The sequence below is a fragment of the Castor canadensis genome, chromosome 12 (genome assembly GCF_047511655.1).
Source record: "Castor canadensis chromosome 12, mCasCan1.hap1v2, whole genome shotgun sequence".
In the NCBI taxonomy this organism is placed as follows: Eukaryota; Metazoa; Chordata; class Mammalia; order Rodentia; family Castoridae; genus Castor; species Castor canadensis.
In genome coordinates this window covers 113,513,895-113,527,840 of record NC_133397.1, presented here as the reverse complement: position 1 = coordinate 113,527,840, position 13,946 = coordinate 113,513,895, and the positions used below count along the sequence as shown (strand labels likewise).

Here is a 13,946-nt window from a genome sequence, read left to right as displayed (position 1 = left end):
GCAGAGTTCCAGGGTGCTTGGAATGATGCCAACTGTGGAACAAACACAGAGCAACGAGCACTATAGGATCTTTGATTCTTGGCTTTGAAGGTCACCTTCTAGTGGGAGAAATGGCTACATGTGATGCTCAAAGTCATTGCCTGGAAGTTGCCTCTGAGTCCAACCAGGTCCTTGAAGGCATTGACTTCCACTGGTCCTAGTCCTAGAGTGTTGCAGATGTCCCCACTGTGTGTGCTGTGACTGTCTTGAGGGTGTCCCAGAGGTCGGGAGGAATGAGCTAGCAGTGGGCTGGCCCTGTGGTAGAGTGTGCTGTACATTGGGCCGGGACTCTTGGGACTGTGTCAGGTTGTGCCTTTGTTACAGTCAAGACCTTTAATGTTTCTGAGCCTATGTCTCGCCATTTTTGGACATTAGCTAGACGAGCTTGCTGCTTCTCTGCTACTTCTCAAGGGCACTGGCAAGGTCATCCCTTCATTCATCTGCTTAATTAAACATTCCTTGAGGACCTACTATGCACTGTGCCCTGTGCTGGTGTGTGGGAGGAGACATGGCCCAGATGCAGGGCTGTCTGTTGGTACTGTCTGTTGGTATGGGGGCACTTAAAAGCTCAGGCCTGGCAGGACACAGGTGTCCATTTTGTCCTCTTCTTTTCTGGTTTTTGGGGCGGGGGTGCCACAAAGATAGCTACACGTGTTCGTGGTCACTTCCAGGGGCCATGAGGAGCAGCAGTATTCTGGCCTTCTGGGAACATGGACATTGGCTTTGTGTGAAGGGACATGGATGGAGGGGGACATTGCCATGGTAGGAGTCGCGTATGGCTGTTGTCCTAACTTTTGTTCAAACACTCAGGTCTCCTTTGCCTGGCTTCCTGGGGTGCCCTCCTGAGTCCTTCACAAACCAACTGCATGAAACTAGGGAGCCTGCTCCTCTCAGAGGTGCTGGTGGGTCTGGATCTACCATACTTGCCCTCCGACTGTCCCCACCTCCCTCTTCTCTCCTCTTCTAGGCCTCCCCCTCCATGTAGATATCTGTCCTGCCAGTGGTGGGCAGCTGTTACCATGTTCTGCACACTCACGGTCCCGAAATTCTTGCCCTCTGGTTCTATCGACCTTATTCTGTCCTGATTTTCAGGTTTAGAACCCCTTATTTCTGGGACATGATTGTTTCCACCAAATTCATGGCTCCCCTTGGTTTCTTTGGTTTACCTTGGGCTCCTGGCCTGAGATGATATCTGGTCTGGACTGAGAGAGGGTCCCTCGACAGCCCTCTGTATGTATGCTCTGCCTGTGCCTCATGTGGGACTTCCATTCAGAATCTTGGCCTGGCTTGCTCCTGAACCCCACCATCCCTGCCATATTTCTCTCCTTCCCCTTTGTGTGGGCATACATCTGCTCCCTGAGTTCAGTCCTCCCTGCTGTTTTTATTGCTACTGTGATTTGGCATTTCCCTGTCACCTTCTCAACACCCTCTAACATGGAACCAAAGGCTGGAGTCCTTAGTGGTCCCATGGACCTCTGAGCTTCCTTCTCTCTTAGACGTTGTTCGGTGGAAACTTGGAGCATGGCTTACTCTGTGCTCTAAAACCTGAGCTCCACTCACTGGGATGACAAATTGAATAAGTACTCACTGCCTCAGTCTCACTTTGGGACTGGACTGAGTCCCCCTGGAAAACTGGGCTAGGAGGCCTGATGGAGGAGATTCCTGGACAGGGTAGGCCGCCAGCTTTCTGTGAAGTCAGGCCCAGAGAGGGAGGGCAGGTAGGGGAGGCGTGGGGCCTGCTGGGAACAGACCCCTTATAGCGAGAAGGCGGAACATGAAATAGGTTCCTGGCAGCGGCTCCACTGGTGCCAGCTCAGAAGTCTAGTGTAGGGGAAAATCAACTCAGAGGGGCCTGTGTTGACATTTCCCAGACTTGTATTCTTCAACTTTGAAGTCCCCAGAATGGTGGACTTTGTGGCTCTTATCAGTGTGGGTCTTAGCTAGTCTGGCTGCTATCTCACTATATTTGTGGAGTGGCCTGAAGTCGGGGGCTGTCTCTGAAGTCCAGCCAGGGGGAGCCCTGCTCCTCTATAAAGGCTGAGAGGATGGGCACTGACTGGAGCCGTAGCCGCCTGCTGTCCAGGATGAGGTGCCTCGTGGTGCTCCTTGCAGTCTTTGCTTTGTCCCAAAGCCATGAGGTCACCAGGTGAATGCCAGACCCTGGGAGGCATCGCTGGGAAGTCTTAGTCCTGGTCTTTCAGCCCTCGGTTCCCCTGGGGAGTCCTGGGAGGGAATGCTGCTGGTTTCAGGGTAATCGCTCCTTGTCCGTCTTGCCCTTGCTCCTTGAGAACTTTTCCTCTGTGTGTGGCCCTTAGGACAGGAATCAGAGGGGAATCCAGGGGAGGGGATGCATGGCTTTTGGCGTTATTTTGTTCCTAGCTCCATGCCTAGACTCTCTGTACTTCAGTTTCCTCATCTGTTGGAAAATTAAGAAAATGGTAGCGTCTATCTCATAGGGTTATGAGATTGTATGAGTTCGTATTTGCTTCAACTAGTGCCTGCCATGCCATGCCATGCCATAAGAGCTATACATGCATTCATTAAATAAGACATAGCTGTCTTTATAAGAGGTCCTTTGAGGTGACTTTCCCAGGTTCTCCTCCCAAAATCATAGCTGACATTTATTGGGCTGTTTGCTAAAAGTCAGGTTAGCTAGGGTTTCTCCTATGCTGTCACCAGGGCTCATGGATTAGGTAGAGATTATGACTTGCATTTTACAGATGTGACAACTGTTGTTAGGGAGAGTCCTCGAGCTGTCCAGTGACATGTAGCTGGTAATGGAGGAGCCAGGGCTTGGCTTAGGTGGACTTGCACTCTTGCTATGACATCACACTTCATCTAGATGCTCTGGTGAGAGTCCTGTTCAGGCTGGAGCACAGGAAGCCTGCATCCCCAGGAAGTATGCAGGATCCTTCAGGTTGCCTTTGACCAGTCGGGATACTTTGTGGTGATCCTGAAAATGAAGTCTCCTCAGGTCCCAGGTGTGCTGGAAGCCGCAGCCCAGAGGCAGGAGGCAAAGCTGGGGTTGGGATGAGGCGGTGGGCTGCCTTCTGGATATTTCTGGCTTCTCTCTTAGAGAAGAGGCTCCCTGAGGCCTCGTACTAGGATAGGTAAGTTTAGTGGGCTTAGCTCTTTATTGGCAATTAGCTCTTACTTGTGAGGTATTTAGCAATTAGATCCTAGGTCAATCATGAACCAGAGCTGGAGTCAAGCAGAAAACATTTTGGGGGCCTGGACATGGGGATGTAGGAAAGGGTAGGTGTGGGGCTGGTCTCAGGAGCTCAGACCAGACTCCATCCTTTTGTGCTGAAGTCCTTTTCTGTCATCAAAGACCAAAACTGAGAAACATCTCGTGAATCTTTCATTTCTAAGTCAGGTCCCAGTTACAGTCACTTGTGAGAGCTGGGGATGAAGGGCCCCAGAGGAGAGGCCATGCCTCACCTTGAGGGTCTTATATATAGGATGTGAAGCATGACAAAAGCCATTCTCTTTGTGTGTCTTAAAACCATTGCCATTTTATTGCTCTCAAAGCATTTTCACATCTGTAGTCTCAAGTTGTCCTTTAAAACAGGACATGATTCTTAGTGGTAGAAGGGACTGTGGAACTCACTAAGCTACTTCAATCTAAAGAAGAGAAAACTAAGAACCAGAGAGGTAAAGTCAAAAGGTCAGTCAAAGTCAAGGCTGGAGAATGACCGGAAAAGAAGGAGCTAACCCTTTTCATAGAGAAGGGAGTGGAAACTCAGGGGACTTGGTGATGTAAGATATTTCTTACTTTGGGGTATGATAAAAAATCAAATTGAAGGTCATTGGCCTTGCCAAAGGGCTGTCAACCAGGACGATGGCCTAGGAGCAGTAGTGTTGGGGGTAGTTTATGGAGCCTGAAGTCGCCTTATCATGAATTTTCTCCATTTCTTCAGGGTCCCTCTGCACAAAGGGAAGTCACTGAGGAGCGCCCTGAGGGAACGGGGACTGCTAGACAGCTTTCTGAGGAGATACCAATATACATTCAGTGAGAAGTACTCTGACTCCGGGAAGGTGGCCAGCGAGCGACTGACCAACTACCTAGATGTGAGTGGCTCTGCTGGCATTCCCTGGAAGGAATTCTCAAATCCCTTGGCCCCCAAGGCTTTCCTGCTTTCAGGAATCCTGGAGCCTGTGGGCTGTGGAGCTGTCTTCTTGCCCTCAGTAGCCCCACAGTGTGCCAGGGGACCCAGCAAAGGTAACGCACCAACCTTCAGGGCTCCAAGGTCCCCATTGGAAGGGTCTGGACTCAGATGATCTTTGTCACCCAACATCCCTCCAGGAACATAATTTGCCCCATGTCTTCCTTCCCAGACCAGGGAAGCCATGTCTTAGTGTGGGTTCAGCAAGATTGAGGACAGCTGGTGCCCATTCTTTAGCTGCCAGAATTGTGGACGCCATCTTCTTCTTCCACCCAGGCCCCAGGCCCCAGGCAGGAAGAAGGGCTTTGTTCTCTCTTCCTTTCTGGAGTTTGTTTCTCCCTTATCTGTCATTCTTGGCGGTTAAAAAAGTAGCCCATTATTCCTTCTGTGCTCTCATTTCTGTATCTGGTCATCTTGGCTTTCCTCCCTCCAACCTCGGCTCTAAAACAAGGGGAGAGCTGCAGGGGGAAGGTGGGACAGAATAGCTTGAGTGGGTACTGGGGGTCCTGCCCTCAGCTGATGCCCCATCTCTGACCAGCTCCTTTCTGCCGTGGCAGGGTGACTCAGTCTCTCTCCCAGGCAGGACTTAAGTTTTGGTCCAAAGTCTGCTTCTGAGCTGATGGGCTTATGGGAGGACTTATAGGAGGACTGGGCCATGTGTGCCTGGGGTTGTGATCCCAGGTGGTGGCTGGAGATGAAGAGCCCTGTGTGGTGCAGCAGAGCACCTCCTTCCAATTCCTGCTCCTTGGCCTGCTAGATCTCTGAGCAGAAAACACTGGGCCTATAAAACTGAACCCATTAGGTGCCCAGCATCAGCCTTCCTGTCCCCCATTGTGTCTTGCCTCTGACCCAGAGCTATCTGTCCTCAGAACGAATACTTTGGGACCATCTACATCGGGACCCCTCCCCAAGAGTTCACTGTGGTGTTCGACACGGGCTCGGCAGACCTCTGGGTGCCCTCTGTCTACTGCAGCAGTGAAGCCTGCCGTGAGTGACCTCCCTGTCCTGCCCACCCCCTTGTGCTTAGGCCCACCCAGTGACCAGGGTGCTGGTGCCAAATGTGGGGTGGCAGGAGAGTTTGTTTTAGTCTCCCAGTTATCCTCCATCTCCTCACTCAACCCTCCCAACTGGCCATAGACTGGGAAGGGTTGAAAATCATGGGTCTGATATATAACACCGGGTGGAAATTAGGGAGTCTAATTTGTTTTGTTTTGTTTTGTTTTGTTTGTCTTTACTGGGAGCCAAGGCAAGCTACTTAACTTGCTAGCTCCTCCATTTTCCTTTCTGTAACATGGGACTATAACACACCAGAGAGGCTTTGGAGAACAGCGAGAAGCTCTATTACCAATGACGAGAGGACGTTTTACGAGTTAGTCATTTGTCTCTCCAACAGCCCCCAGGAGGGGGTGGCTCCTTTTGTCCCATTTCACAAATGAGGAAGCCACGGTTTGGAAGGGAAAAGTGGTTTGGCTGAGATTATTCACGGGTACAAGTAAGATGTCCTTGGGAAACTCAGAGCTGGCTTTTCTTCTCTGTTTGGTTTGGGAGCTAGCAGGCAGCCCTGGGGCCAGACAGGTGGGTAGAGCAGCAAAGAATATTCTCTTGACTGAACTGCGAGACTGAAGCTGTGGAGAGAACAGGCTGCTTATTTTCTATAGAGAGAATGGTCAGTGTTTATACCATATTCATACGAGCTCTAGCTGACACTGTTGAGTGGCTAGAAGATGCTAAGGACCCCGCTAACCCTGGGTCTGTGTTCCAGAAAATCACCACCGTTTCAATCCCTCCAAGTCCTCCACCTTCCAGAACCTGAGCAAGCCCCTGTTCATCCAATACGGCACAGGCAGTGTGCATGGCTTTCTGGGTGAAGACACTGTCACCGTAAGTGGGGCGGTGGGTTGGCTGGAGTCCACCCTGCCTTTCTCAATAACCACTTCCCTATCCTGACTCCCTGGTTCAGGTGGGCCGCATCTCTGGTGGGTGCTAACTAAGGAGCCCTTTGGGTGCTGCCCACCTGGTGGCTCAATGGTGAGGATTCTGAGGAGGATTTCAGGTGGCAGCTGGCTGTGGCGTGTTGCCTTCCTACCTCTGCTCCTTCCCTTGGCAGCCTTCACAGCGCCTCCCTGGATCCAGGTGTTCATCTCCCTATCCTTGTCCAGATTTCTAAGCTTATACCACACTTCGCTCCACCCCACGTACACCCCGGCTATGACCGGGCCAACTGTGTCTCCAGCGTCTGCTGCCTTCCCTCTCCGCTCAATGTCACGTTATCAATGAGACCTGTCTACCACTGTATAAAGTAACACACTGGCCATGGCAGTGATTTTTGCTCTTCAGAGGGTTTATTGCTATCTGACCTGTTCTATACTTTTATTTCTTTTGAAAATGTATTGTTGGTCCTTTCTACTGGATATAATATTCCCTGGGGAAGGCACTTTCTTTTGTCATCGTGACATCCTTGGGGCCTAAGCAGACTCTCAGTAGCTGGCTGTTTGTTAACACAAAGGAAGAAAGAATTGATCATTGCACTTAGTCATTCACTTACTGATTCCGCCAATGCTGGCTGAGCCTTGCTCTAGAACGAAGAATACAGTTGCCAACAAGAGGACAGAGGACCTGCCACATCATGCCTACTATCCAATGGGGGAGACAAGAGACACTTCAGTCAGAAGGCTTTAAATAGTGCTGAAAGGCATGGCAAACATGGAACTGGAACGTGTGATAGAGAGCGCTTGGCTGTCAGGGGCAGAGTTGGGGTCAGCATGGTAGCCGGTTGCAGGCCAGAACCCAAAGGATGCAATTCTGAGAAGATCTGGGACAGTGCTGCAGGCAGAGGAAACGGCAAGTGCAAAGAGCCTCAGACAGGAAGAAGTTGGGGTCTCTGAGGAACAGGAAGACCGTGGTGGGCAGCATGAACTGAGGGGCCAGAGCAGTGAAAAGAGGAGTCAGAAGCAGGACCAGAGTGTGAGGGATGTCAGGACAAGGGTTTTATTCTGAACTCTGTCGGGATATGCCAGACAGTTGTAACAAGGGGTGGCATGACTTGACTTCTGTTTTTAGAGATTGCTTTGGCTGCCTGCCTGGAGGGCAGACGGTGGGGACAGAGTATCGGCAGGAAGCCTGGTACAGGTCATTATGGTGGTCCAGGCCAACCACCGTAGTGGCTCAGAGTAGGCTGGTTGTTTTTTTTTTTTAATTTATTTTATTCATATGTGCATACAACGTTTGGGTCATTTCTCCCCCTTTCCCCCCGCCCCCTCCCTTTCCCTCCGCATCTGCCCTGCAGGAAGATCGGTAGATTAAGAAGACATTTTAGAGTTAGAGCTTCCATAGCATAGTGACAATAAATCAATAAGCGACTACTTGATAAATGCTTAGCAATGTTTAGCATCAACGTTATTACGCCCAGCACTGCCTTCAGGTGCAAGCATTTTTATTTCATTTATCAGATGAGGGGATTGAGGCCTAGAGGGAACTTGTTCAAGGTCACGGTGGGTCTTGTAGATGCAAGACACGTGCGTGTTCCATCTGTACGCAGCACTGCCTCCACAGCCGTTCCCGGGGAGATAAACACCCCAGGCACCGCTCCCGTGAGGCTGCGGGCCTTCAGAGGGTCTTGCAGCATCTCTCCCCTATGCCTTCTTTGGGCTTATCCCCAATGTGAACACCTGTGTCACACTGGGTCTTCTCTTCCTCCCTCTCCTGTCTCATCTGACCAGTTCTTCCAAATCACAGCACAGAGTATGGAGGGAGGTGGGGGTTTTGTTTTATATATATATATATTTTTTTTTTTTGATTATCCTGGGGTTTTTTTTTTTATTGGTTTATTATTCATATGTGCATACAAGGCTTGGGTCATTTTCATCCTGGGGTTTGAATGCAAGGCCTCAATCTAGATTGGTAGGGACTCTACCACTTGAACTACACCCCCACCCTTTTTTGCTTAGCTATTTTTCCATTAGGGTCTTGCTTTTTTGGCATGGGGCCTGCCTGGACCTTAATCCTCCTACCTATGCCTTCTGCACAGCTGGGACTACAAGTATCTGCCATCATGCCTGGCTTATTGGTTGAGATGGGGTCTTGAAAACTTTTTGCCCCCTTGAACCTCTATCCTCCTGATTGCTACCTCCTGAGTAGCTGGGGTTACCTGTGTGTGCCAACATGCCAACATGCCTGACTCTTTTTAGTCTTAAGCTCAAATAACTGCATTGTAATGAGACTGAAACTCTGACACCCGTCTTGTGATCTGGGCCTGGTTGTTCCCATCCCCGAGCCTTTTCTGTCTTCGACTGCAGGGGTCCATTATGACTTTCTTGCAGGTCTCTGACATTGTGGACCCCTACCAGACTGTGGGGATGAGCACCCAGGAACCTGATGACATCTTCACCTACTCCCAGTTCGATGGGATCTTGGGCCTGGCCTACCCCTTCCTTGCTTCCGAGTACTCAGTGCCTGTGTTTGACAACATGATGAAGAGGCACCTGGTAGCCCAAGACTTGTTCTCCATTTACATGAGCAGGTAGGAGCTGTGCCCAGCCAGGGCCTAACTTGGATGGCCTGATAAAGATGGTGGACTGAGACCTGTGGTCAGTGCTCCCTCTTCTACCTTCCTGTTCCCCATGATGACCCTCAGCTCAGGAAGTGGCAGGTGGAGGAGAACGAGGAGACCCTTTCCTCCAGGAGAAAGAGCTGGCAGTAGAGGCCAGGGGAACCCAGGCAAGGGGTAGATTGGTGTATTTCATTTGTGCATGCACTCATCATCTACTCCATGCACATTTACGGGAACCTTCTACATGCAGAGGCTGATCCAGGACATGCAAGCAAGACAAGCTGGGAGTTACATTTTAGCAGGGGAAACAGCCAGCACACAATTATGGCACGTTGTTATCAAGCACCTGTGAGAAGGCACTGGGGGGGAGAGTTGGATGTATCAGCAACCTGATACCTGGCATGTCCAAACTGCTGGGGGCGGGGGCAGGGCACACTTCACTAAGGATGAGTGCGAGTGATCCAGGTGAGGAACAGAGGGACAGGTAAAGAATCCAGAACTGGGAGGCAACTTGAGTTCTAGGAGGTAAAAGTTGCAATGTAGAGAGCAGGTTAGACACAATGTGCCAGTGTTCCCAGTGTGCGTGAGACAGTACACTAGAGGGAACACAGGGGATGTGGCCCTGGGTGACAGTTGTAATACAAAGTTGGGATCTTGTTGAAGACATCTTCTTCTTCCAGGGGCAGAAAGCCAGGGGTGGCAGGTTGCGGGGGTGGAGGCACAAGGAGACAGCTGGGGATACCTTATGCAGAGCATGGCACTTTCTTGACCTGTGTGGTGGGCCAGCATCTCCCCTTGCAGGTAATGCTGAGCCCAGTGCTGTGGGCTCAGAGTTTCAAGAGGCTGTCACTGACATAAGCAGGAAGCCCAATGTGGAGGAGCATGAGGGAGGCAGGACAGCTTCCTAGCCTGTGGGGCTGGGGGCTGGAGAAAAGCAACGGGGTCTCCATTGCATCTGCTCCAGGGTGGGACTGGGCCACTCCTCACCAGCAGGGGCTCCTGGTGCTACAACATGTCTTGCTTGGTTCTAGGAATGAGCAGGGGAGCATGCTTACACTGGGGGCCATCGACCAGTCCTACTACACAGGCTCTCTGCACTGGGTACCTGTGACCAAGCAGCAATACTGGCAGTTTACTATGGACAGGTGGGTGAGCAGAGCCCTGTGTGGGCCCCAGCCAGAAGTTGACTCCACCTGTGGGATATGGGGTCCTGGGTGACAGGTCACAGGGCTAAGAAGGACTGTAGCTGGTAGCACTTGGGAGTGACAGTGAAGAGGCTGCATTTATGGAGCACTTCCTTTTTGCTAGGCACTGTGCTTAGTGGTTATTTGGCTGTCTCATTTATTCCCATGAAAATAATGGGACACATGAGTGTCATTATTATCCCCATCTTGGAATTTACTAACTTTGAGTTTGAACTTCACGTTCAAACGTGAAAAAGTCAGGACAGGACTTGACCACATACCGATTTTTTAGGTGAGAAGCTGGAGCACACAGGGGTTAGGCAACTTATCTAAGACATGCAGTGAGTAATGAGAGAAAAAACTTGAAACCAGATCTTTAGGCAGCTAGCATAGTCCTCCTTTCATCCTTAAAGAATGGGTTGTTTTATTGGCATTTTTTTTTTGACTCATAGATGTTGGGCTCTTCTTACTTTAGCTACTGACTTGGGAGAAAATAGTTTCATCTATTTTCTACTTACTCAGGAAGTTTTGGGGGCTCCAGGAAGAGGTCCAAGGGAAGGGGCTATCTTCCTTGCCTGAGGATCCTGACTGTGAAGGACCCAAGGAGGGAGGGAGGGCTACATGTAGGATATGACCTGAGGTCCTCCTGTTTATCTTCCTAGTGTCACCATTAATGGTGTGGTGGTGGGTTGTGATGGCGGCTGCCAGGCTGTCCTGGACACAGGCACCTCCCTGCTGGCTGGGCCCAGTCAAGATATTCTCACTATTCAGAAGGTCATTGGAGCCATTCAGGGCCAGTACGGCCAGGTGAGACCAGGCCCTCACCCCACTTCCTGAGGCCCCTGAAGTGGGGGTCCCTTTTCACATGAAAGAAATAATGAAACAGATTGTTGTGGAGAACAGGTTATGAGAAGCCTATGAGAACTGAACATAAGCAAGGTGAGATGCAGCTCAGCTGCTTTTCCTAAGATGTTTATTTGTAGGCCAAGATTGGCACAGCCCTGGCCACAGAAGAGGAAAATAAAGAACAGCTGCTTTTCCTAAGTTGCTTACGTTCAGAAAAGCAGGAACACAGGTTTCTCCTGTTACAATGTTATGTCCCTCCCAGAGAACCACTGCTCCACCCTGTTTACCACCGGATATAAAAGACTCACTGAAGGAGGATGGAGGGCGTTTGCTTTGGGGTTTCTGCTTTGGGCTTTTTGCTTGAGGCTTTTGCTTTTTGGCTTTTGGGCTTTTGGCTTTTTGATGTGGGAGGCTTTGGAAGGGAAAAGGATTGCTGAAGGTGAAAAGATTGCTGTAGGGAAAAGGATTGCTGAAGGGAAAATGAATTGCTGAAGGGAAAGTGCTAATACATACACTTTAGAAAATCTAAGCTAGAGAAAAGCTAAAGAGAACATGGGACAGTGCAAGTCTGGGGGCAAACACTTTAAGAGAGGTTATGCTAAAGAACAGCTAAGAGAAAACATGGGACAGAGCGAGGCTAAGAGACTTTAAAAACAGAAAAGAAGATTTTAAAGGCAAGGTTTTATGGAAAGACTTTAGAAGCAAGGTTTTAAAGAATTGTTAAGGAGTGAGGCCTTAAAGAATAAAGATAGAGAAAAGAAGCAGAGTAAATGTAGAGAATAAGACAGAAAAGAAGCAATGAGGCTTCTGTGTGTCTCCATTTGAGCACCCAGCACACCTGGCCCCAACTTTCTGTCTATCTGTCTATACTTTGTTCTTCCTGCATCTCCTGTCGCCACCCAGATAGGTTCAGTGATGAGCGAGAAAAAGCTCGTTCCAACAAAGGAGTGAGAGAAAAAGCTCGCTCCAGATGGTGAGAGAACCCACTTCCCAACAGAGACTGGGAGGCTTCACCAGGTCTCTTCACAGAAGGCTTTCACTATGGTCTCTTACCTTTGGCTATCCTTGCTGTGGAAGCCCCAAGTTCTGTGTAGCAGTTGCGATCTGACTTCTGGTCCTCTGGGAGGCTGTGCCTTTCCTGGTTCAATAACTTTGCTGTACTCCCTTATCCATCTCCCCCCTCCCACTCTCTCTTTCTACCAGCCAAGTGTTCCTAGGATCCTTGTGCACTCTTGCTGGGTATGGAGGGGGAGGCCTGAGGCAAGCCCCTTTAGTCCCATGCTGTGGTCTGTCCTTGGGTTGCTGACAGCTGGTCCCCTTGAGTGGGCCTGTTTTGAGGACCATCCCTTGGGACTGGGCCTCATCCGAGAGTTTCCCTGTGGTCCTCTGAGAAGGCAGGACCTCCTCTGTACCTCGAGGCTCACGGTGTATAGAAGATGGGGTTCTGTGCTGTCAGCATTGTGCCTCTTCCAGTCAGGTGATGCCCCTTACTCTTCTTGTAGTTTGACATCGACTGCTGGAGGCTGAGCATCATGCCCACGGTTGTCTTTGAGATCCATGGCAGAAAGTACCCATTGCCACCCTCTGCCTACACCATGCAGGTATGAGTCCCAGGATAAGATGTCCTGGTTCCACCAATGGTCGCTCAATTTCTTCATCTGTTGAGGGTGATGAATCTGATATTTGTGTGCTTACCTGGGAAGGTGATTTCAAAGATGAGATAAAATAATGGAGGTGATTGTGAGGGGTAGAAAGTACCTGTTATTATATCTATCTTCATCTCAGCCTTGCCTCTTCCAGGACCAGGGCTTCTGCTCCAGCGGCTTCCAGACTAACAGCAATTCCCAGCTGTGGATCCTGGGGGACGTTTTTATCCGGGAGTATTACAGTGTCTTTGATAGGGTCAACAACCGTGTTGGGTTGGCCAAGACTATCTGACTGCACCACCATGTCTTCCCCAAGTGCACGCATACATGCATGCACGCACATGGATTAGGTGTTCTGACAGATGGCTCATAATAAACACTGCTTTTCTGCAAAGACTGATTTTTCTTCTCCTTAATGGGGCTGAAGCCCCGCACCAATGTGGGGGTAGGGGTCTGCCTGCCATATGGTGTGTGGGCAGAATGGGGCCATATGTGTTGGAGAGGGCTGAGGACACAGTTGGTGGGTGGAGACTTTCAAGAAGGGAATATCTATTTCAGGTTCAGGTCAAAGAAGACCAGGTATGTGTAGCCTACCTGTCCTCGTGCTCTAGATCTTTCTGGAAAAAGAGTATTTGTGAATGAGAGGCAAGAGTGTTGTAGTGGGGCTCAGTTGAGAATACTTGGTCCAAGGAGAGAAAGGCTCCAAGTCCACGAAGAGAAAGGCCTCACTGTTGTTGAAGAAGATTGGTGACGGGAGAAGCAGAAAGCACCTGGGATAAGCAGCAAGGGTCCTGAGGGTGCCATTCACCTTGGGGTGGATGGACTTCATCCTTAATCTTAGGGGCTGGAAATCTGGCTGTCGGAGAGCAGCTGCACACTGGGATAGACTTGTGTCAGCTGGCTTTTAGAGGCTGGCAGTCAACGCCAGATACCAGCATTCAGATTCCCAGGGAATACTGAGGTTGTCAAATGGACAGAATGCCTGTGCTCACAGAACCCTACACGCTCTTCCCTAGAGATCCAAACTTAACAGGGTCAGAGCAAGTCTTTGCAGGTGGATTTATGAGGTTTTTCTCAGTTATTCCACCTGAGGTCCTCAGCTGCCTGGGTGGCAGGAGTGGGAGTAGGGACAGGCAAATGAGTTTCTAGGGAGATCCAAGAGCTTGGAGTCTCCTTAGAGGGCTCCCTGGACAGTGCTGTGCTGGGGGTTGCACATGTCTGCTTCCACTGCCCTCCCACCTGCTTCTTTTACTAGCTTTTCCCTCTCTGGGGCAGCACAATTGGTCAGGCTTCTGTTTTCTTTTCCCTCTCTGGGGCAGCACAATTGGTCAGGCTTCTGTTTTCTCCATTGGAAGCCAGTCTTTCTCTTCTCCTCTACCTGCCCCAAATATGGTGATCAGACTTGAAGTTGAGCCTGTACAGTTGGTTCACTCCAGAAAGGCTTTGAAAGGAGGGTAGGGCAATTGCTGTTTTGCTCCTTCAGTCTCACTGCACCTTATTCTGGCCCTGCAAACAG

General features: G+C 50.2%; 1 protein-coding gene across 1 annotated transcript; it reads left to right on the top strand.

The window, feature by feature from the left end:
* The first annotated feature begins 2,123 nt into the window (after positions 1-2,123).
* LOC109702561 (chymosin-like) lies at positions 2,124-12,810 on the top strand. Its single transcript, XM_074051022.1, has 9 exons — positions 2,124-2,185; positions 3,960-4,110; positions 5,075-5,192; positions 5,968-6,086; positions 8,525-8,724; positions 9,786-9,899; positions 10,601-10,745; positions 12,287-12,385; positions 12,585-12,810. Exons 1-9 carry the CDS (start codon positions 2,124-2,126, stop codon positions 12,720-12,722), a joined length of 1,146 nt encoding a protein of 381 aa, XP_073907123.1. The 3' UTR covers positions 12,723-12,810.
* The last annotated feature ends 1,136 nt before the right edge of the window (positions 12,811-13,946 follow it).